The 21,902-nt window shown below is 52.4% G+C and overlaps 7 protein-coding genes across 7 annotated transcripts; 3 read left to right on the forward strand and 4 right to left on the reverse strand.

Moving 5' to 3' along the window:
• Window positions 1–554: 554 nt before the first annotated feature.
• On the forward strand, window positions 555–2,591 carry TGAM01_v203112 (hypothetical protein; the record flags this gene model as incomplete). Its single annotated transcript, XM_018802469.2, has 1 exon — window positions 555–2,591. One exon carries the CDS (start codon window positions 555–557, stop codon window positions 2,589–2,591), a length of 2,037 nt encoding a protein of 678 aa, XP_018664387.2.
• A 621-nt stretch (window positions 2,592–3,212) lies between these two features.
• Window positions 3,213–3,998, reverse strand: TGAM01_v203113 (6-phosphogluconolactonase; the record flags this gene model as incomplete). The annotated part of the gene is made up of 1 exon (XM_018802470.1): window positions 3,213–3,998. The coding sequence occupies one exon, from the start codon at window positions 3,996–3,998 to the stop codon at window positions 3,213–3,215; it is 786 nt and encodes a 261-aa protein (XP_018664388.1).
• Window positions 3,999–8,272: 4,274 nt separating this feature from the next.
• Window positions 8,273–9,958, forward strand: TGAM01_v203114 (hypothetical protein; the record flags this gene model as incomplete). Its single annotated transcript, XM_018802471.1, has 1 exon — window positions 8,273–9,958. One exon carries the CDS (start codon window positions 8,273–8,275, stop codon window positions 9,956–9,958), a length of 1,686 nt encoding a protein of 561 aa, XP_018664389.1.
• Window positions 9,959–11,312: 1,354 nt separating this feature from the next.
• TGAM01_v203115 (hypothetical protein) lies at window positions 11,313–13,339 on the reverse strand (the record flags this gene model as incomplete). Its single annotated transcript, XM_018802472.1, has 2 exons — window positions 11,313–13,074; window positions 13,173–13,339. The coding sequence occupies 2 exons, from the start codon at window positions 13,337–13,339 to the stop codon at window positions 11,313–11,315; spliced, it is 1,929 nt and encodes a 642-aa protein (XP_018664390.1).
• A 1,197-nt stretch (window positions 13,340–14,536) lies between these two features.
• Window positions 14,537–15,247, forward strand: TGAM01_v203116 (hypothetical protein; the record flags this gene model as incomplete). The annotated part of the gene is made up of 2 exons (XM_018802473.1): window positions 14,537–14,630; window positions 14,730–15,247. 2 exons carry the CDS (start codon window positions 14,537–14,539, stop codon window positions 15,245–15,247), a joined length of 612 nt encoding a protein of 203 aa, XP_018664391.1.
• A 417-nt stretch (window positions 15,248–15,664) lies between these two features.
• TGAM01_v203117 (hypothetical protein) lies at window positions 15,665–17,459 on the reverse strand (the record flags this gene model as incomplete). The annotated part of the gene is made up of 2 exons (XM_018802474.1): window positions 15,665–17,163; window positions 17,261–17,459. The coding sequence occupies 2 exons, from the start codon at window positions 17,457–17,459 to the stop codon at window positions 15,665–15,667; spliced, it is 1,698 nt and encodes a 565-aa protein (XP_018664392.1).
• Window positions 17,460–18,822: 1,363 nt separating this feature from the next.
• TGAM01_v203118 (hypothetical protein) lies at window positions 18,823–20,661 on the reverse strand (the record flags this gene model as incomplete). Its single annotated transcript, XM_018802475.1, has 2 exons — window positions 18,823–19,193; window positions 19,263–20,661. 2 exons carry the CDS (start codon window positions 20,659–20,661, stop codon window positions 18,823–18,825), a joined length of 1,770 nt encoding a protein of 589 aa, XP_018664393.1.
• Between the last annotated feature and the right edge of the window lie 1,241 nt (window positions 20,662–21,902).

The raw sequence follows: 21,902 nt of genomic DNA on the forward strand, positions 1-21,902 counted from the left end.
CAAGACTTGAGGAGAAATGTCACATGTATAGTATTAGAGGATTGGTTCAGTCGCTCATTGGTTTCAAAGAGATTGGGACACAAAAAGGATAATTCCGAATTTTAGGGAAATCGACATGCTGGAAACCATGGTTTGTACAAGGTTGAATTTGTTTATATGAGTCAAGGCATCTTTGGTTTTGTTCTCGACAAGAGGCTGATTGAAATAGACTAAGCATTGGCGTAATACTACTCGTGGATAATAAAGCTGCCTTTTGAACAGGATTGAAATATGGAAGAGCTATCTTATTTGACGACATTTTCGTGATATCTGGGGCGCCGTTAAAGGAGGCGAGATGACATGAAGTTGTAAGTCGACAATTGGTGGAGCTGGGACCACTCACCAGCCACTTAGCCCAGCCGAAAGGGGAGTAGCCAGGCACGGCGATTGGGCTTATAGCGCCCCAAGCTCCCTGACATCACCCCAGGTAGGGCACTGATCGGTACATCAAATGTCACCGTCGGGCTGGCCAGCTTCAGACTTCAACATCCCGCCCAATCTTCAGCATCGGCACCATGTCCGCAATACCTCGGGCCCGCCCTCCGCAGCGCTCTAACACCACCATTCCCTCTTCGATACCGACGAGATCGTCTAGTACACGAGAGCCGTCAGTAACTCGAAACGCCTCACCGACCCGTCTGCCCAGCTTCAAATATGGTGCCCGAGCCGCCTCGATTGCGTCTAGCTCTAGCAGCTCGACGAACAGCTTGAAGAACACCTCTGCCACCACCACCAATGCCAGCAGTGGTATTCCCAAGGCACCTACGGCAACGGGCATACCTGGACGGCTGACGAGATCAATGACCCTGGCAACGAAAGAAGTCACTGCAAGAAAAGAACGGGCTGCGTCAACCACCAAGTATCCGCCCTCGACTACCATGACTAGGCCATCTCTTCAAGCGAGAGGGAGGTCTACGAGCATATCAATGCCGGGGAAGCCAAAGGAGCTTGAGAGAAGGCCAACGGGGATTGCATTTGCCAGAATCTCGGCCACCAATCTTGCTGGGCCGGTGGTATCGAAGCCGCCTAACCCTTCGAGGTCGAGAGATGCAATTCGACGGCCTGCAACGCCTACAGCCCCGGTAGGTGCACCATCAACATCTCGGAGGTCAGCTACGCCAACTGCGTTGACTCGGGCCAATACATTCTCGGCTCCTGGGAGACCAGTCACACCTACAGCGGCACCGAAGGCGAGGACGCCGCCTTCTTCTTCGAGTAGAGCGAGGACACCTCCCATGGGACTGACCCGAGCGGCCACATTCTCGGCCTCTACTCGATCTACCAGCACTTCTGCGACCTCTGCAACTCGACCCGGGCCTCGGTCTATTGCTCGATCTGTGACCCCGACCCCTACCCCGATCAATGCCAGAGGGGGAAACTCAGCGGCTAGTAGCCGAGCTGTGAGTCCTACGGGACAACAAAGAACGTTGCAACGCAGAGCTCCTTCGACAGAAAAGTTACCAGCTCGTAAGCCGTCATTGACAACAATCACTGCCCGAGGGGGTAATTCCGCAGCTAGTAGCCGAGCTGTGACTCCTACGGGACAACCAAGGACACTGGAACGCAGAGCCCCTTCGGCAGAAAAGTTACCGGCTCGCAAAGTATCATTGGCAACGATCAGCAGAGTGGTATCTAGACTTTCTAAGCCCTCCTCTGCCGGCACGCTGCTATCACAAGCCGAAGCATCGCTGAAGCCTCGGACTTCAGCTTCTTCTCTGCAGAGAGCAGGCTCACCAGGCAAATCATTGGCACCTAAACCATCTACATCACATTTGGCTCCACCGTCGCCCTCCAAGCTGCCGTCAAACATCGCTGCATCGGCCGAAGTCAGCAAGCTCCAGGCAGAGCTGCTGCAGCTGTATCTACTGCACCGGGAGGCGCCAGTCGTAGAAGCCGAATGGAGAGCGAGTGCCAAGCAAAAGCTGGGAGACCGATTCACAAAGCTGAGTGAGGAGAGCAGAGATGTCTCCGAACAGGAGAGCGCGGCTCAAGAGAAGAAGAATGTGCTGGCACTTAGAAGATGGGGCAGTGGTGGCAGACTGGATGAAAAGATTCAGTCTCTGGAATTCATCATCACCAATGTGTGGTCTCTGAGTGACCCAAGCGGTCGGTATGCCCAGCTGGTGCGGCACTTTGAAAGATGGATCGGCGGAGTGAGTGACATGGAGGAGGCGAGGAGAAATGGCGCCATGCTTGCCCAGGGAAACAATGATTTATTTATCGAAGATTTGGATTCCCAATGGAAGGAGGAGCGCGAAGAACTCATCGGCCAACTCGATGGGTGGAAGCAGCAGCTCAGCGACATTAACGACCTAACCTTGGACGAATTCTACGCTGAACCACCAGACGAAGGCGAAAAGTCTAGCTTGGAGAAGATGCTGGACGGATCACGCGCCTTGATTGACAATATGCTGGCGGAGCTGAAAATCATGGAGGTAGTTGAGCATGAGGCGCTTTTAAGAGAAGATGAGTGGATTGGGAGGATGAATAAGATTGATGCGGATAATGACTTTGAGATTCCGCGTACGGTAGGTGCTTGGAAAGAATTGTAAGGAAAATTTGGTCCAGGCGTTTGTTTCGCTTTCTTTTCATCTTCAACATTGACGGCCTTGCTATAATAACAGGATATACGACATTGGTTTTCTATAAATTACGATGGATATGGGCAACGGAACTATCATTATCATCACCCTCATGAGCAATAGCATTAGCATCAGCATCACTACCACCAGGTTCACTGGAATAAATTTCAAATCTGCTTTCAATTTCGAGAACAGAAAACTAGGCTGCTTCCTTTCTCTACCCGTGAAAGCATCATATATTCTAAGTTGACAAAAATGAAAATGAAAATAGTGTGTCATGGGGGCCCAGCGAACTCCTTGGAAGTCGGGGCATTAAAATAAAAAAACAATGATTCCACCTCAGTGCGCATAAAGCTTTTTTTCTTTTCTTTTTTCTCTTGTTTTCTTTCTTAAAAGACCGAAAAAATAGTAAAAATAGAAAAACACCTCCCGGGGAATAAAAAACAAATCACCGTCACTCATCACATGCTGTTTACCCATCCGCCCTCATCATGGCTGTTGCGCATCATACTCGTCGTTTGCTAATATTCATGCATCGTCATCAGGTCTGTGATCTTTTTTTTGTTCTCTCTTCTTTTCTTTTCTCCTCCTTTACAAAAATGCCCTCCGGGGGAAGCCAACTCCTTCGATGGCAGGCTCATCGACGAACCAGCTGCATCGGTCTCCCGTAGCTTCGTTGACGAGGGTGCACGGCAGTCCAGAGCTCGTGTCAAAGATCTCCTTCATGATTGAGGCCTTGCCGGCACCGGTGGCGACAAAAGCAACACGGACGGCGTGTGTGACAACGGGCAGAGTCAAGGTGATTCGCTTGGGGGGCGGCTTGGGCGAGTCCTCGATGGGGGCGACCCAGGCGTCGACCTCGCGCAGCAGCTCGTGGTTGGGGAACAGCGAGCAAGTGTGGCCGTCGGGCCCGCAGCCGAGCAGCAGGAGGTCGAAGATGGGCAGGCGCACCGAGTCGCGCGAGGCGAAGCTGCCGACGAGCGTCTGCTCGTACTGGTCGGCGAGCTCCTGGATGTCGTTGAGATGCTCGGTGTTGATTGCGTGCACGGCGGCGGGCTGCTGGTCGGCGGGCAGCTTGTCGAGCAGCTCGGCCTTGAGCAGGGCGTAGTTTGAGTCCTCGTGGTCCAGGGGCACGGCGCGCTCGTCGGCGAAGAAGATTTCCCACTTGGTGAAGTCGACGACGTCTGCGGGACCGGATGACGGGGCCAGGAGAGCCGCGGCGAGGGTTTTGGGCAGCGAGCCGCCGGAGACGGCGACCTTGAAGGCGCCGTGGCGCTCAATGCCGGCGTTTTGGCTCTGGATCACGTAGGCTCGCAGGGCTTGCGCGAGGGCGTCGACGCCCGGGAAAGCGTATAGATTGGGCTGTGTCTTGGGCATGATGGATGAGCTGAGCGAGGCGAGGCGAGGAGCGGGTTAGCTGTTTTGCGTATTATAGGCTAGAGGCCGGGCGAGAAGAGATGAGATATAAGGGTGTTTATTGTTGTTGATCGAGCCGTGGTATCGGAAAGTCCCGTCTATCGATTTATTATTTTCTTTATCCGCGGTCCCAAGTTTGCCTCTCTCTTCTTTTTTTCCTCGGTTGGTGTGTGTGGTTGGAGTTTTTGGAGCTATGGTAGGTAATGAGCTATGAAGGAGGTCCCGATAGTCTGGACGGCGGGGTTGCTCTATTTTTCCGCCTTGAAGGCTGCGGCTTGTCAAAAAAAAAAAAAAGAGGCTGCGTGCTATGCGCGCGGGGTTATGTCAGAGGCGCGTGGGAAGATAAGATAAGGCTGCGCTTGAGTTCAGGTAGCCGTTGCCAGGTGGAATGGAGGTTAAAAGATGAGCTGAGGCTGTGTCTTTGCTGTTTCTGGTAGTTGTTTATTAACTAACACACTTTGTTGCTATAGATTTTTTTATTTTTCATCACAGGAAAAAGTAACTGACGATGTGTACCCGGTGGTCAGATTCCGCGCAAGAGGCGGGAGAAGATTCGAGAAGGACTAAGGAAATTTCGGGTGGTGATGTGCAGTGCAGCGCACACACTCGGAACGGATCTGCAGGGATGCCGCTGGTCTGCATGCCCAAGCCGCTTGAGGCGCCCGAGTTGGAGAAGCATCACGTTGACGTTAATGCGCTAGTCATGTCAAAAATGGTGGTTCAATATTTTTTGAATTCTGATGCTGGGCTTGGAGAAGCATACTATTGAGAAGCATACATAGTATGCCAGCAGCACGGCAATCGCGGGTATTGGCATAACGGTGCTGTGTATATATCGTCTGGTAATTTGGCAATTGCCAGGAAAGCCGGGACCAGTGGGTAAAAGAGGTGAGCAAGTATAAGAAATTGGATCTAAAAATCAATGTATGAATCAATGTGATTATACGTACATCTACCTCTCTACCTTTGTATAATACCTTTACCTGTACCTCCTACGGGTATTTGCCTACCTATATGTATGCTTATGCTTGGCTTCCATCTATCGAAATCGCTACAGAGTGTTCATCCAACGGTTTAGCCGATTTCCATTCAAGTTTAAAAGGGTGCAAGCAATACAAACCTCTCTCACATTTAGGTTGTAAACTCAGCTGACAACCTACTGATCATTTTGGGCATAAACAGCTACAGGGGAAAAGGGTCTTCTTGGGTAGCAACTGGGCGATTGGAGGGATTATCGGATCGACTACCGTGCAACGTCCTGCATCTAGTAGGTCTTCATTGGTCTAGCAATACTGCCAACCATGGCCCAATTTCCGACCACCGAAACTAATGCGCTTGATACTGGGCAGCGGGCAGATAATGAAGGGATTCCAAATGTAACCAATCCAGAATTTATTTCCTCGTGCGTATAGTCGCCCAGCTTTGCAAGAGGTAGTTGAAGGGTGCGCCATTGGTGCTTTATATCCAGTCTTTGCATATAGCTGGGCATGTGTGTGTGCAAATAGCTTGCTGGGCAACTGTAGCGTATGCATGCTCGATGTTAGCTGCGCATGCTTACCACTTGCGCTGTGAAGCTACCCACCCATAACACCTTGCTTTCTCCCATATCGATAGCACCTACTGCCAAATCAAGACGACAACTTGAATGCTCATTTTTGATTGCTCATAAGACCCTGAGACGGACATAACGTCATGTCCTTTGTGGCGATATTCTGGCTTGTTTGGCGTTGCGGCTGGGGATTTACAAGGGCGTTAATGACGTAATGATGAAGCCTCAGTGAAGCCGCCTCTTTATGCGTCTTATCTTCCTGCATCTATAAATATTGCAGTTTAGCCTCGGCCTCATAGAAATGGCTGATTTCGTAATCATTTTTGTCAACTAAGCAGGCATTGAGATGCGACTACGCCAGTGCATCGTGTAGCCCATAATGCTATTCATTACCCGCAGCCGGAGCTACAGTAGACCATGTAATGGCTTACACGAATTAACGAAGCACGCAGACGGTAGGTAGTAGTTAACCTCTTGGTACCTCGCACTGCGGGCGCTGTAAATTGTAGTTGCCACTGGGGCAGCTCCGCTGTCAAAGAACTTGCTGCGCCTGCTGCGGCAGTGCGGGTCTTGCTCAACCAGCCACACGTTGCAAGGCACAAGGCACCCCACATAGAAGTAAGAGCATTGAGGCGAATATTGGGTAGCATCTCTGGACTGAGCCTTGCGAGACTATTGAACAGGTAGATTTGACTGGACTCGCCGTGTTGCCGGGCGAGTGATTTGATTTGTTCGGGCTTCTTTCCACAGCCTCATATGCCGGTCAGAGTAGTATCGTCGAGCATATGGCCGGCCTCTCGTGGTGGCAGCTTGGCTCGGTTATCTCTCCACTGTATTTTCTCTCCTCGTTTGTGCAAGTAGCTTCAGTAAGTAATGATAGCGGGCGCTGTAGACTTCCTTGTTCAATTTCTGTGGCAGGGCTATCCATGGCAACCTCCAGCTTGCCCGCGCGATACCATCTGTGCGACCATGGAGTTTTCGTCTGTATTACTGACGGCCTGGAGCCTTCAGCCCAGAATGCGACTCTAGCCCCGGTCTAGCCCATCGCTGCCACAAAGTCCCACCGAGTTGCTCGCTCGGGATTTCAGGGTCCAGCGGGACGCACACTCCGAGGGGTGCTAAAGCAACGCCAATCAACCGCCAAATCCCACACGCTTGCGCGACTGCTAGCCCATTTGGCGTATCGTCTAGGGCCTCATGAGAATTTTCAGTTTATTGATTTTTCTCCTGTGCCTCCTTACCTACCTTCACTCGCGAATCTGTCTTTGGTAACCTCCCCTCTTTTGGCTTAGCAGCCCTTGCCAGCTTCGGTGTTCGTTATTAATAATCCACCGAAGCCCTCTTGGAAGCTCGCGGTCTTGGACTGCGCTGGACAAACGGCAAACGGCCATTGGCTCTGGGTTATCGGCAGGTGCCAAGCTGGGCGTCAGGCTGCAAAGAGGTTGTGCCGCTATTGGAATCTGGCTGGGCCTGGTTGCTTCCTTCCATTCCTGAGTTGACGTTGCAAGGAAGGTGCCACGTTGTGCTGCCCCTCCTCCTGGTTTCAAGAAGCCGCTCCCGGGACTTACTGCCTCGAAGTAGGTACCTTTAGGTAGTATATATCGCGGGCCTGGAAGAATCTGGAACCTTTTCATCCTCCCTAGCTTTGTTGTATCGTCTTACAGTGTCAAGCCACCAGAGTCGTTCGACACCGGCGAGAACAGCTCCTTGCAACTGCCAACAGCAGCATCGGCGCCAACAACTGCAAAAACAAACAGCCGCCATCAGCAGCTAACGGCAAGCAAATAGCATTGAGTGGCAACATTGGCCTCGCAACAGCGGCATACAATCTGAACTCGAGCCCACCATAGCTGTAGTAACTGCACGGCACAAAGTGCGTCACGAAACGGCCTCACTTCAGTGTTACGACCTTGGGCCGGCTTACTGGTTCGCTCCCTTTCCTGAGCCATTCTGCGTCTCGTCACCACGCAGTCTTGCTGGCTACTCTTCTCTCGTCTGCTTCGCTGGTTTTCCCCCTTCGTTCTTCTCGTCTTCCCGGCCTTAGGACATTACCGCCACTAGCTTTGCGGGGATATTATCGACTGCGGCCTCGATCTGTGCCCTCGGCTTCTTTCATAACCCTGGCGGCCGTTGATTTGCTCTTGGCCAGGCCTATCCTGCAAGTTGACCAACGGCGCTACTCCATACGGCATATATCCGCAACACGTCTTCTCACACCCGCCAATCCAGGGTCTTTCCGGTCTTGCGCCGTCCTGAAAGTTTCCGTTGCCCACCTGCTATCAGCAACCCCTCCAGCTCGGCCCAACTCTTTTGTCCAACGTTTCCGCAGAGAAGAAATATCTTGGCTTTTAACGAAGCGGTAGCTTGACCGGCTGCTACAGGCTCGATACTCGCGTGGAATTTTTTGATTCTCCACTCTCTCTTCATCGATTGCTTTTAGTAGAAGGGGGTTCTCGATCTTGTAGCCCCGATAAGCGATCGCCAATCAAATTTGTTCTCTACCCTAGCACAACTCAAACGCGCTGGGCACTGACAAACAACTGCTGCTACCGGCTTCTTCTTTCTTTCTTTCTTTTCTTCTTTTTGTTCTTTTTTAATATATTTCTGCTTGTCGATTGACACACTATCATTTCTAGCTGTCGTACAGTAGCCCCTTCTGATTACTGCCTGACGACAACTGGTGCCAATGTCGTCTCCAGACTCAGATCATATTGCCCTTAGCGAGAAACTTCTCGAGCGCCGTCACCGACTGACCGAGGGACTCAAAAGCTTACCGTATGATTTGATTCTTTATCTCGAGCGGGCGGCCGTGTACGCGGATCTTGGTTACCCCGATCTCGCCGCTGGCGACGCATATCGAGCACTTCTCCTTACTGATGAAGTAACGAACGACGGATTCGAATACCATGAGCAATCCTTGGAATGCTTAAGCAAATATGTCGGCGTACCCCTTCCAGAGGTACTGGCCCATAGCCAGATTGCCAACGAATATCCTGATCTGGTCAATGGCGGCCCCAAGGATGAGGATGATGCATTTAACCAGCTAGCAAGCGTTGCATCGGTACGGGCGTATCAGATACTGTCACTGAGTCTCTTGCTGTGCGGTTGCTTGAAAAGTGCCTCTCAGTTTTGTGATCGAGGCCTGGCAGTTGCTCCGCAAAATGCGAAGCTGCTTCACACCAGGGGGCATATCGACAACGTGGCTAGACAGAGGCTAGGCCGCCAAGATTTCGATGCCAGTGATTTACCCGACTTTGGTCTAGTCCGCCGGGAAGTCTATCCATGGAATGACCATGAACCGGATCGCTTCTCGCCCGATTCCTTGCAGTCCTTGAATGCCGCGCTGAAAGAGATGGCCCCAAAGTGTGCCGTTCAAGTAGCGACTTTGCCAATCTTGTTAGAAGGAGAGAGCGACACTGACAATTATGAAATAATCCCGACCTGCAAACAGCTTGGTGTCTTTGCCCAAGAGGATATCGAGGCTGGCGAGGTTGTGCTTAGAGAATACACCCTCCTTACAGCCAACAACCGACACAAAGATTCGGTTTGCGACGCCTGCAGCTCTGAGCTTGCCCCGCTCGGCAGCGATAACCAACCCATTCGGTGCGAAGAATGTTACGATACCGTCTTCTGCAGCCAAGAGTGCCACGATCTAGCCCAAGAGCGCTATCATCCTGCTGTCTGCGATAAAGACGTGGACTCTATTGCCAAAGACCCTAGCGCGTTCGAAGCTGATGAGACTCTGCACCTGCTTCTTCTTGCCAGAGTCTTGGCGATAGCGGCCAATGAGGAGATTCACCCGTTGGATGTGAGCGAGGTGAAGTTCATCTGGGGTGACTTTGTTCCCTCTCGATCCAACGAGATCAACGTATCGCCCAACGCTGGCCCTCCACCGGAATGGACCCTCCCATTCTCTTTCAAATATAACATCGAGACACCGCTGCACATCCTAGAGAAGATGGATGTAGATATCTACACCGGTGTGGAGGAATATGACCTGTGGGTTCTCAACACGCTGTATGCCAAATTCCGAGGAACGGCTTCAGCTCGCAAAAACCCTCGAGACGGGAAGCCAGACGTTGCCGCGGTTCATCCTTATTGGTGCCTAGCCAACCACGATTGCGATCCAAACGTCACTTGGGACTGGAGCGGCCGAATGGTTCTCTCAGCAAGAAAAGAACGCGTCGTAGGCGGCAGACCCGGTGGCATCAAGAAAGGAGAAGAGATTCTGAACCATTACTGTGACGTAACACTACCGGTGCAGCAACGACGCGAGTGGGCTCAGGGAAGTCTGGGAGGCTGGTGTATGTGCGAGAGATGTCGCACAGAGGCCGCAGAGAATAGAACGACTGGAAATGAAACATCGGCGTAAAGGTTGGCATTTCCTTGAGGCCTTTTCTCTCCGAACAAGCAGCAACGATACTTGCGGCTGGGATGCTTGGTCATCAACATGTGTCTATCCTTACAGCAAAGACGGGCGACGGCGCAGTTGAAATCTAGCAGGGGCCGCGAAGCTTTCTGCCCCCTGATAATTTCAAGTGCAATATCGATGACGCACTTCAATACGGTTGCTTAATCATGCGTGATGAAGAAAAACAATTGCTAGTAGAACAAAAAGAGCAAATGAGGCAAGAGAGCTGGTTCTATGGTAAAAGTTTACAAGCCTTACAAGAGTCAGGGACCCCGCTCAGCTATGACTCGCCCATAGGAGAAACGAAGAGACATATTCTTGCTACTGTAGCATCTGCCCCTGTGTTTACTTTCCCCATGCCCATCTTAATAGCGTGCATGGCTTTTCTAACGAAGGGACCTTTTAACGGTCAGCAGTTCCCCATGTTCCGACCCAAATAACCCGTCGAGGGACTTCTGTCTCTAAGATGAGGACCCTCTAGCTTTTTTTCCATGGGGCCGAGGCGGCAGGGCCTAACATACTTTCCACCTAATGCATGTATTGACTAGGATATTAACGGCTTGACGGTTTCAATCTCGTATAGTATGCCGCATATAGGTCCCAGGGCTCATTGCAGCTGCTGTTATATGACGCAAATGTTTCTTGCCTATGGTCGACGAAGCTTGCAGGATGACCGGCAAGGATGGCAACGGTGAGACTTGAGAGCATATGATGCTGATAGGCCAACTGCACACGATATGTGTAATCTGTGAGTTTTCTGCACAAGAGAGGGCCAGCCTAACCAGAGTCTGGCCTGGTACCCTGGTATACGTAACCCAAGGAAGGTTTATAAACAAGCGAAAACTCTGGATAAATACGGAATCACGAATACGGTCTTTTATTCTTCACACGCTCAGCGCTATAAAACACATATCAGCAAAGGAGGAAAGAGAACAGACATGAGGACTCAAAAAAATCGGGTTCGTCCATCGCTAAACATAGAATTGGCAATAGGAGTACAGGAGAAGAGGAAGAGGAAGAAGAGAAGAAGTGAAGAAAGGTATGAAAAAGAGATGAAATAAAATAAAAAAGACAACGTAAGGGAAGCCAAAAAGAAGATAAAAGATGAAAAACAAGTCCAAATCTAACATGCGCCACCCTTTCCCGCCAGAACCGCCGCCGCCGCCAGTTTGTTTTTTGTGTATAGATCCTCTTTAGCCGGAAACACCGTCCCAACAGCGTAATTCTGTCTTGTCTGCCAATGATTGTGTGTGTGCCCTTCATGTCCGTTATCCCTCCCCTCCTCCTCTTTTTAATCTCCATTCTCTTCTCATGACTATCGCCCGCCGTTTGGTGGAGGTCGTGGTCCTACAATCTGCCTCCGCCCGGCGCCAATGCCCTGCGCCCCTTTGTTCTGGCTGTCTCCGCCGGTGTAGCCGCTCCATTGGCCGACATCCCACCGGCCGTCGATGCCTCCCCCGATGCCGTCGACGCCGTTCTCGCCCCGGGTCATGGCGGCGGTTTCTTTCTGGGCTTCTTCCCACTCCTTCTGGCGCTGCCTCTCCATTTCCTTTTCGCGCTCGAGCAGGGACTTGGACGCCCAGCCGGCCGCCTTGGTCTTGTCTTGGCTCTGGAAGCGGCGCCGGTCTTCGGCATCGCGTTCCTCGGTTGCGCCGAGTTCTCGGGCATATGTCTGCTGGGCTGCGGAAGGCGCGGGGGCCGAGTTGGTTGCCAGGAAGCGGTCTGTGCGATTCTGGGGTGCCTCTCTTGGAGGCGATGAGTACTTGGCGGGATCAGGCAAGGGACGTCCGCCTGCTGCCGGCGCGGCAGCGTTATTGGGATTAGGAAGAGGGCGGGGAGACCTGGGCAGCGGCGACGAGGCCAGTCCTTCTCTCTCGTCCTCCTTCAAGAAGTCTTGATGCTGCTTCCACTTCGTCTGAAGGACCTCACGCTCTCCTTGGGAATAAGACTCGTGGCGGTTCAGCTGCGAGGCATTGCCTCCTCTGGGGCTGCGCGACTCATCTGGCCGACCTCTGGATATAGGCCTTCGTTGACCGGGTGAAGTAGGTACTCTGCCGTCAGCGGCCCGTTCTTGTCTGTCACGCTCATACTCGACCTCACGCTGTTGTGCCTCGTGAAGCTGTTCTCTCTTTACTGTCCCATGGGCCTCGGCCTTCTCAGCGTTGGCCTGCTCGGCTTGATACTGGCTGAGGAATTGCCCATGTAGTTTGGCAGGGCTCCTGACAGCGCGGCGTTCTTCCTCACTGCGGGCTTCGGCCTGGGCTTCTTCTTTGCGGCGCTTGTCCTCGGTCAGCTTCCACTGCCGCTCTTGTTCTTCCCATTCCATCTTCTCTCTTTGGACTTTTTGGCGTTCCTCCTCTCTCTGGCGCTCTGTCTCCTTCTCCCACCGCTTCTCCTCCTCAGCACGAGCGCGGTTTTCATCCTCGAGCTGGGCTTGGCGCCGGGCCTGGGCCTCTTGCCTCTGACGCTCTTCTTCCGCAATCTTCTCCTTCCTGATGCGCTCCTTTTCAGCTAAGCTCGGCACCTGAGGCGCAGCGGAAGTGATTTGCCTGCGGGCTCCGAAAGCAACCCCCATGCTGCCCTGGCTGGCGCCGCCCATGTAGCCGTACTGCGCAATATTCCAAGCCGGAGCGGTTGAGCCCTCGTGTTCCTTCTTGCTCCAGGTACTAACGGACTTGGGGGAACCAGGGCCCTTCCCAGTGCTCTTCGCAGGGCTCACCTTGGCTGCAGAGTCTCCAGTAAAGGATGCGCCCCGGCCGCGCGAAGCTGTAGCTCCAGCTCCGGTGCCTTGAGGCGTTACAGCTCCAGGCTTCCCAGATTTGGGGCCAATCACGTGGGGAAAGTTTGCCGGGTTGGCAGCGTGTGCGGCTCTGCTGAATGCGCCAATGCATTGTAGCACCTGGGCCGGATCCTTGCGCTCAAACAGATCGACCGTGAGAAAGGTGTCGTGCTGGTGCAGGTTCAGGGGCGGGGCCTGGCATGCCTTTAGGAAGTGCGATATATTTTCCATCTGGACAAAGGGCATGGCCGACTTCTTGAACTTGATTCCGGGGGCTGGAACAGCAAGGTTGATGAGCCTGAAAGAGAGAAGAGAGCAAACGTTAGCGCGTGCGACAAAGAGCAAAGGCTAGCCATAGGCAGTTGCTGCGACGGAGGCAGGGTGTATTTCGCATACTTGCAGAGGGCGACGCCATCTTTGAGGCCGTCGAGGAGATCTTTTGACGGTAGCGATTCTCCCAGCGTCTCTTCGATCCATGCGCGGGCTTCGTCAGCGGCAGCCGGAGTGTATTTCTCGAGGCGCAATCTGCGCAAGTCGCCGTCCAAGGACGTCACGGAAGCCATGTTTGGATGGCCAGAGGTGGTTTGGTATAAGATATAATCTGTCGCTTTTGTTCGTCTTTTTCGCTTTTCCTTCTCGAGTCAAAAGACTTAGATGTTACAAATCCAGCAATGTACCTATGTATTGTTTTGTTTCGAGGAGGATGTCGTCACCAGGTCAGCGTGGGATGTCGTAAGCGGCAGGTTCGGAATGTAGTCGCAACAAATAGAAAGGCTGGGCGCAACTGGAATTCAGCGCCTGACAACCGCACGTTGTTGCGTGGGCTTTAGGATGTTTCTTTTTTGCCAAATAATGTGTCTGCGCAAGAAATAGCGAAGACAAACAAGTACAAGTTAGGGGTATAAGTAAAAAGGTATATGGGTAGAAAGCAAAAGTCCAAAGGGGGCGCCAAAAGAAAATGGACAATAAAGGGTTCAAGTAGCTTTTGCGTGGCCCCTTGCGCGTAAAGGCGAATGACGCACGTCAGCTCCAGCTATGCTGTGCAGGAGCAGGCGGGGGGGATTTTCTTCGGGGGCCTGGTAAGGCACCGCTAATATTGGGCCTGCTGCTGCTATTATTACCACGCAGTCAAGGGACCAGACCCAAATTACAGTTATTACACGGCGACTGGGGGGGGCTTGGCTTGCGACAAAATGGGGGGGGGAAGAAGCAGAGATGGCGCCACGCACGCGGTTGCTCAGGTACAGCTTTGCGGGAGACGTAGCATGCAAGGTACCTGATCTGCTTTGGACCCTTTATTCCATGGCTGATGATCTATAGGTATGTAATGAAGAGACCCCCCACCGCTGAAGACAGCAGCAATAGCAGGTGTGACGATTTTCACTGGCTCCCTCCGTAGGTGATTGAGGGGCGCCTCATCTTCGTTTCGCTAAGCCGTCGCAGCAATATCCTTCCTGCAGGCATGTAACGAAATGCGCATTGCTAGCTACCCTTAGAAAGTTGTCCCCCCGTTCTTCATGCAAAGAGGGGCCCGGCGAGGGGCATTGAAGAAAAAGAAAGTCTAGAGCATGGCAGTAGCTGTGGCTGGTGTCATGGCCAATTGCGGTCGCACAGCCACACGCGTGATGGCTCCATGCACATGCATAGCAATGACAGCATCCTGTATCATCTCCAGCAAAGAAAAAAAAACCCCCCTTCGTCCATTTAGCTCTCCCATTCCCAGGACAAAAACTTTTTTTGTCTCACCACCAACATCCTTCATGTCAGCAACGCCGAAGCGAATAGGCCCTTTTACGCAGGCATGGTATAAATGGAAGGCCCTGCGCCTTCCCTGGCGGAAGCGCTTCCTCATTGGTAAGTTGTAAAACCTACAAGCACTTTTGCCACAAAGACGTTATACAACCCCAATTCCTATTCTTTCAAATTTACTCACTCCAAATTCTTCTTGTCCAGGCTTCGATCTCCACGGCAATACCTTTTGGGAATTCCGCCTCACCCGCGGCGCCCAAGACTCCTCCGAGCGCTGGCGCCGCATCGTCTCCTACCCGCGGTCGACGCACTACTCGCAGGTCAAGGTCAGCCCCCAATGGCACCAGTGGCTGCGGCACACACGGCGCGAGGCCCCGACGATGGAGGAGCAGCGCGCCGAGCTCGTGCGCCAGGAGAGGATGAAGCTGCTTGCCGCTGAGGCTGATGCGCGCTGGGAGGCGAAGCCGAGGGTCATGGAGGCGCCAAAGGAAGAAGAGGCGGCGAGGAGGCTGCCTTTGGCTGAAGAGAGGGCACAGCAGCCGGTAGAGGGAGAGGATCAGAAGGCGACGGCGACGAGGAAAGAGAAGCCTTCTCAGGCGACGAAATTGGACGAGGAGAAGGCTAATGCAAAGGATCCTTGGGCGAGGGCCAGGGCGCAAGGCCCGGGCGAAAGTTGGCAGCCCACGGCATGGAACCCCACGGCTACGGCCAAGAAGCGATGAGATTTGACAAAGCGAACACGAAAAAGAAGACGAAACAGGAAGAAAAAGGCCCAACGACACATAGTAAGAGCAACATTAACGAACCGACGCCATCAGTTTTATGACCATGTCCAGGATGTACGCATATGGGTTGGTGGATGGATAGACATGTATTATATGTATCATTACCTAGAATGTATTACCCCAAAAGCCCGAGATATATCTCGCCCAGTGGCCTAAAAAACGCCTTGCTCCCAATTCTGCTCCCATGAGAACTTTAGTTTCTGCAAATCATGATAAAACACACGCTCTTCGTTACAATTCGTTCATGTCAAGTCACATAATTCTTCCAGATAAAAATAAGAAGAAAAAAAGAAGACAACGCCCATTCAAAGCAAAAAAAAAAAAAAAATTTGCACGCTGTACAGCATGATCCAATCAAGTCGATGCATTCAAAACGTCCAAGAGAATTCGTATACGATCAGCAGATGCCTCCATCACGTTAAAAGCATGCGAATCGCTCGCATCGGCCTTTGTACGGCCCGTCCTTTTCCTCTGTGCCTTCTTCGCCCTCGCCTCTATGCCCTTGTCGACTGCGACGGCGAAGCTGTCCGTATACTCGATCATATCGCAGAGCCAGAGCAGCTGCATCGCGCTCTCCACCAGCAGCGACAATTTGGCATTGTCTTCCAGGCCGATCGTATTAGCGGGATAGCAGACGTAACAGTGTTCCAGCATAGGCATCGTCAGGCTGCCCAACGAATCACCTTCCGGGTCGACCTTCCGGGGATCTTTGTAAGATGATGGGAGAAGCAGGTGGAAAAGCTCTCTGGTGAGGGTGATTTGCGACGGTCGTAGCAGCACGTCCGGCCGATGAGAGACAAAGAGAGCGAATATATCCAGAGGGAGAACTTTGATGCTGGCTGCAAAATCCTCGTAGAGCCTGTTAAGCTCCGTGTGCTTACCCAAGTCATCTGTGGCTACGGAAAGCAGCCTAAATAGCCGCAGCCGCAGCTGAATAGATTCTACCATGCCAGCACCGACCCCCGATGCTTCACTTTTAGTGCGTTGCTTCTGAGGGGTTGGAGGCTCGGAGACGCCGGAGGAGATAGACTCGTCTTCGTCGAAATAGTCGCCAAACTTATCGTTTGCCAGGTCAAGGACTGCTTCACGCTTTCGCTTCTTCCCTCGCTGCCTTGGCCCTTTGTGCTCTTTATCGAAAACCTCCTGGAAAGATGAAGAAGACACACTTCCGTTGTAAGCAAACAGCGCCTTCATGATGGCCTTTGGCCCAGAGTGGCGACCGTCCTTCTGGTCCATGTACATGACCAACATGGACTCGGCTCGCCATATCGTGGGCACTTCCCCAATGCGTCCTTTTATCTCATAGTCCTCCAGATCGCGACGTTTCCGCTCCTCCCAGTCGGCATCCAGCACATCCAGCATAAACTCCAGCCAGGCCTTCCAATACCGCCATCGGTGCGGCATCAGCGTGCAGCAGTGAAATGCCCACCCGACCGTAGACCAGAAATCCTGGCCTTTGGCCCACACGCTGCCCTCGTTCGCAATCCTTCCTCGTAGTGCATCGCGGTTGCTCTCCGACTCGCCATCAGACATGTCGCTGTCGCTATCATGGCCGGTATGTCCTGTTGCACGACGGTTCCATCGCGGCGTGGAGCGGAACTGGAAGGCGGTTCGGAAATCGGCGTGAAGTGGTCCCACCACTTTGAGGACGTTTCGGAGGTAGCTCAGGGCGAGAGAAGAGACGTCGAGATGCTCTGGTTTATCGACACGCGTTGTGTGCAGCGGATGAACGGCGATGGTGCTCAGCAGCGCGAGGTGGCTCGGCGGCGGCACGGGCACAGGCTTGCCGCTCGGTGATGATCTCGATATGCCGGAACCGAGGATGCTGCTGAGAAGGTTGATGGCACAGGTGTCTAACCATCGCCAGAAAGATCAGTACTGCCGTCAACATAGATTGCATCAATGGGAAGCGGCTTGGTAGCAGAGGAGGGGTGACGTAGGTATGCATACACAATTGTTCTTCGAGGAATATCTGGCAGTGCTCTTTCAGCTCGTGAGGCAGCTCCCGTGCCGTTCTGTACTGGCATGGCGAGCCAGTGGTCGGAGTGCTCGCAGTTGTCGACTTTGACGTGAGCTCTGAGTCCTCCTCCTTGCTTGAGTAGAATGATGTCGGTGACGAGTCGGTGCTCGGCTGTGATCGCCTCGCCATAGTCGTGGAGCCCTCTCGCCAAGAAGGCAATGTTGCAAAATGTCGTCCTTTGCCTTTGTATTTCTTTTCAAAGGTAGTAGAAAAAGAACAAATTAGAGGCCTGCAAAGAAGGTCAAATGAGGAAGGCGGTGCGGCTGAAAATGAGGGGATGAGGAAAACGCGGGTTTCAAGTCTTGGAAGCTGCTGGTTGGCGGTTTATTTTTCTTTGTTGGCGACGCGGGCCTTCTGGCACCAACTTTCGCGGGGCCCCTCCCAGTGCCGACAGTGTCGGCTCTTTCCCGATCGCACACGGTGCAGTCGTTGCCTGTTTGGGACCAGCCCAGCGGCTTAGCGCCGAGACCAGCGCGGTACCTACCGAGCCCAGTCGGCCAGTGCGCGGTAACTGGCGCCAGGTACCAAATTACGCAATACGTGTATTTGTGCAGTGCGAGCAGTGTTAAGGACTTGAATATTGTCAAGGACGCCTCAAGTGGTTTTCTGCAGAAGAAGTATCGTGATGAAATGTCAAAGTGGCGTTGAGTACTTCGATGATAAGTCAATGCAGAATGTATCATGATGTCATGTACATGCACTCTACGTCGCTTTTCGCTTTGCTTATTACCAAGGTACTATGGCTGGCTGTGAGGTGCAACGCAAAATGAGCCGCAATGTTGCGCAGTAATGTGTCAAGACATCGAAAGAACTAAGTAGGAACGTCGGTACATGTAGAGGCTAGAAGAAGCTATTAAACCTATGGATACTTGGCAATGAGACCTTGGTTGAAGTCTTGACTAAAAGGATCGTATATCGATCGTTAAAGAGCAATGGTGTCTTTACAACTTCAAGGATAACTTGGGCTCAGCCATCGTCTAACATACCATTTTATTTACACTATATTTAGAAGTCAGGCTAGGTTTTGAGTATTCAATTTTTTGTTTCTCTCATTCTATCTATGTACATGCTATATTGGTATCCCGAATAAGTAAAACAAACGCTAAGAGTAAGCTGCCAATACGTCAAACGCATTAAGCCCAGCTCTCCATTACCGCGGGAAGCAATATTCATCTGCTCTCGCATCCCATTATCTCCTTTTTTGCTTTCGCCTTCGTCATGATAAAAAAAAAAAGGACGCCTCTATATATTAACCAATGCATATATCCGTTCCACGTGGCCGTATTTCAAAACCGGAAAAAGAAAACTCTGAACCGATGGTATTCTATCGCTTCAATATGACTATAATTGTTTCATAAAAAGAACAAAAAATTGGAGAAGGAGAAGTGTTAAAAGAAGCGGAAAAGGGGGTTGTGGCGATTAATCCAGTCGAATATAAAGGTTGAGGGGGGTTGGGATTCATTATATCAAATGAACCAGGATTATGTTGGATTTAAGCGTGGCTGGCACGGCTAGCACGGCTGGCTGCTCTCTCCAGTGCCTGGCTCTCTCGTCTTTCCTTCTCCTGCTCTTGAATCTCCTCGATAGCCTGGTCCTCGGTGACTTGGACGTGCTTGGCTCGCATTTTCGCAAGAACAGCCGCGGCTTCGGAGGCATACTTGCACTTGGCACGGATCCTGTCACCGTACTTGTAGAAGAGAGCGGGGAAGGGAACGCAAGCCAGAGCCAAGAAGGCAGGGATGGAGCTCGCCCAGTGGACACCCAAGTTCTGGTACATGTAGGTGGTGAACAGTGGGAAAGCGGCACCAAAGAGAGATCGAAGGACGGAGCTGGCAGCCAAGGCTGAGGCGGCGAAAACAACATCTAACTCGAGTATTAGTCTTCACTGCACAAATATCCACACACAAAGGCCAAGGGGGAATGAAAACTTACAAGAGTCAACAAGGTAGTTCATCAGTGAGAGGAACACCAAGACAATACCGGACGCGAACCAGATGGAACCAATGATGGAGACAATCCAGTGAACGCTGGGGCCGTTGGTCCAGGCGAACCAGAAAAGGCCAATGGGAATCAGGATGGATCCGAGAATGGCGGGTGGCAGACGGGCTTCGGGGGGTGCGTTGCCATCGGGAGCCTTGGCAGCAGCCCTCAGATATCGCTTGTTGTCGAGCATGGATCCAACAGTAGACAGAGACATACCAATGGCAATGCCGATGAATGCCAGACCGCCAATGCCCGGGCTCCAGCCACGACCTTCTTGGTAGACAATGGGGAACGCAGCAAAGCACATGTAGAGTGTACCATAGATGATGGCCATGTAGAGGGAGATGAGAAGGACGATGGGCTCCCTGATGAGAAGCTGCCAAGGTCTCAGCAGGGAAACCTTGAGTTGGTCGCTAATGCTCTTGGCTGGCTGTCCCGCCTCGAGCCTGGAAATGTAAACCTTGCCAGTCTTCTTGCTCAGGGCACCGGCACGTTGGCGGAGCAGGACTGGGGCGTATGTCTCGGGGTAGACGACAGAGCTGAGAATCCAAACAACACCAGTGAAGATGGCGATGAGTCCCTCAACCCATCGCCAGCCCTTGGACTCACCAAGGAAGCCACCTGCAATCGGACCCAGAGCCGGGCCCAAGAAAGGAGCCATGGCAAAGATGCTAAAAGCAACTCCTCGTTGGTCGGCCTTGAACATGTCGGCAATGACACCACCGGCATTCGTCAGGGGAGAAGAGCCGAAAGCGCCCGCAAAGAATCGAAGGATAATGAGGGTAGCCATGTTCTGGGAACCAGCGGCTCCGGCACTGAAAGCGGACAGAGCCATGTAGCTGACGAAAAACGTTCTCTGGCGGCCGTACAGCTCAGACAACGGGGCCCAAAGGAGAGGACCAATAGCAAAGCCCATGACAAACAGAGATACACCCAGAATGGCGACTTCAGCGGAGATGTCAAACTGCATGATGATCTCACTTATACCGCCCGAATAAGCAGAACTAGCAAAGGAGACGGAAAGAGCTGCGCTGGCCTGGATGAGAGTGATGGCCCATTTGAATGAGTCTTTGAAGGTCATGGGATTCCATGGATCGTTGGGGATGAACTCGACGAGGTAAGGAGACTCGGCAGTGCCGTGGCCGGTGTAGTCGAAATCCAGCACTTCCTGGGTAACGCCGGTCTGGTCAAGGAGAACTCTCCAGTGTGAGACCTTTTCGGACGGGGTAGCTTGTAGCTGAGACTCAACATCGTGATCGGGCGTTGTGACGGTGGCGGATGAGGCAGAGACCGAAGAAGAGGTAGAAGGAGGAACCCCCTCTGGCGCAACAGGTTTCTCTTCAGCCATGATGACAGCTATGACGCGCAGTCGTTGATCGCTAAGAAGCCGGATCTTGCGCTACTTTGATTAAGTTTGGGGCGAGACGAGATGAGATGAGAAGCCTGGGCCAGAGTCAGATCGTCAAGATTCGGGGGCACGGGGCTTGTATGTCTATTATACTGATAATCGCCCACCAACAGGGATTACCAATGCATTGAATTACACGTACCTCCCTAAAACCCAACCTAATCTCTGTGGAACTCCGCTGGCGGGTAACGGTGGATGATGTCCGGTCGAGTTGTCTTATCCCCCAGTAAAGTGACAAAACAAAGCACCCTTGAAGAAACGAGATAGGCCTAGACCGCCGCTGAGCCTCGGCAGATGAACAGTGGTACGAGGCTGCGGTGGAGAGGCGAGAAGCGAAGGAAGGAAAAAAAGAGGAGATGAGATAGAAAAAGGCGAGTCAGGAGACAAGGCTGTCTTGAGATGTAAGTTGCTGTAGATCTGGAAAGCCACAAGAACTCGATCAGAGAAGCAGGTTATGTAGGTAGTTTAAAAAGATAGCCGTGCGAACAAGGAGGAGGCGCCGTTTTGGTATAAATAAAGACGAGTAGGTGTGAGCTGGTTGAGGGTTGAGCTCTGGTTGACCGGGTTGTTGACTACCAGGTACCGGGCCTGGCCCGCGCACAGCTGGGATGGAGGCTGCAAAACCAGCTGCATGATCAGAAAACAAGCAGCTGGTGGAACTGGGCAAGGGATTCGGGTTTGAGCAGGACTGCGACCTGCAAAATTGGTGGAGTTAACAAGTTATTTGCGAGGGGGGAAGAGTCGAAAGATGGTGATGAGTGCAAGTTACTGTCCGGAGGGGATTAGCGCGTTGTGCGGCTGGAAGACACGTTAGTCCCAATGGGGACGAAGACGGACAAGCCCTGGCTATATCGACTAGGCAGTTCTCCGGCGGGCCTAAAAAGTCCATGGACATTTCGCCGGTTGGTGAGGATTGCGCCACGGGCGGCCGCAAACAGACCCAGAGAATGAGGAACGGACAGAAGCTGGGCCGTTCTGGGACACTCCGGAGCCAAGCTTTTGGCCCGACGCATTTGTGCATGCGTGCATGAGAGGTCGGCATGACGTATCTGGCCGTAGCCACAGCTTTGGGCTGTCTGCTGTTACAAGGACATGTCCATGAGGTATCTATTACAGCTACTTGGCTCATGCATGGCGATTGTTGGTGATTCTCGCGGTTTGTTGGTTTGCTGCTTGAAACG

The sequence above is a fragment of the Trichoderma gamsii genome (genome assembly GCF_001481775.2).
Source record: "Trichoderma gamsii strain T6085 chromosome Unknown Scaffold_8.2, whole genome shotgun sequence".
In the NCBI taxonomy this organism is placed as follows: Eukaryota; Fungi; Ascomycota; class Sordariomycetes; order Hypocreales; family Hypocreaceae; genus Trichoderma; species Trichoderma gamsii.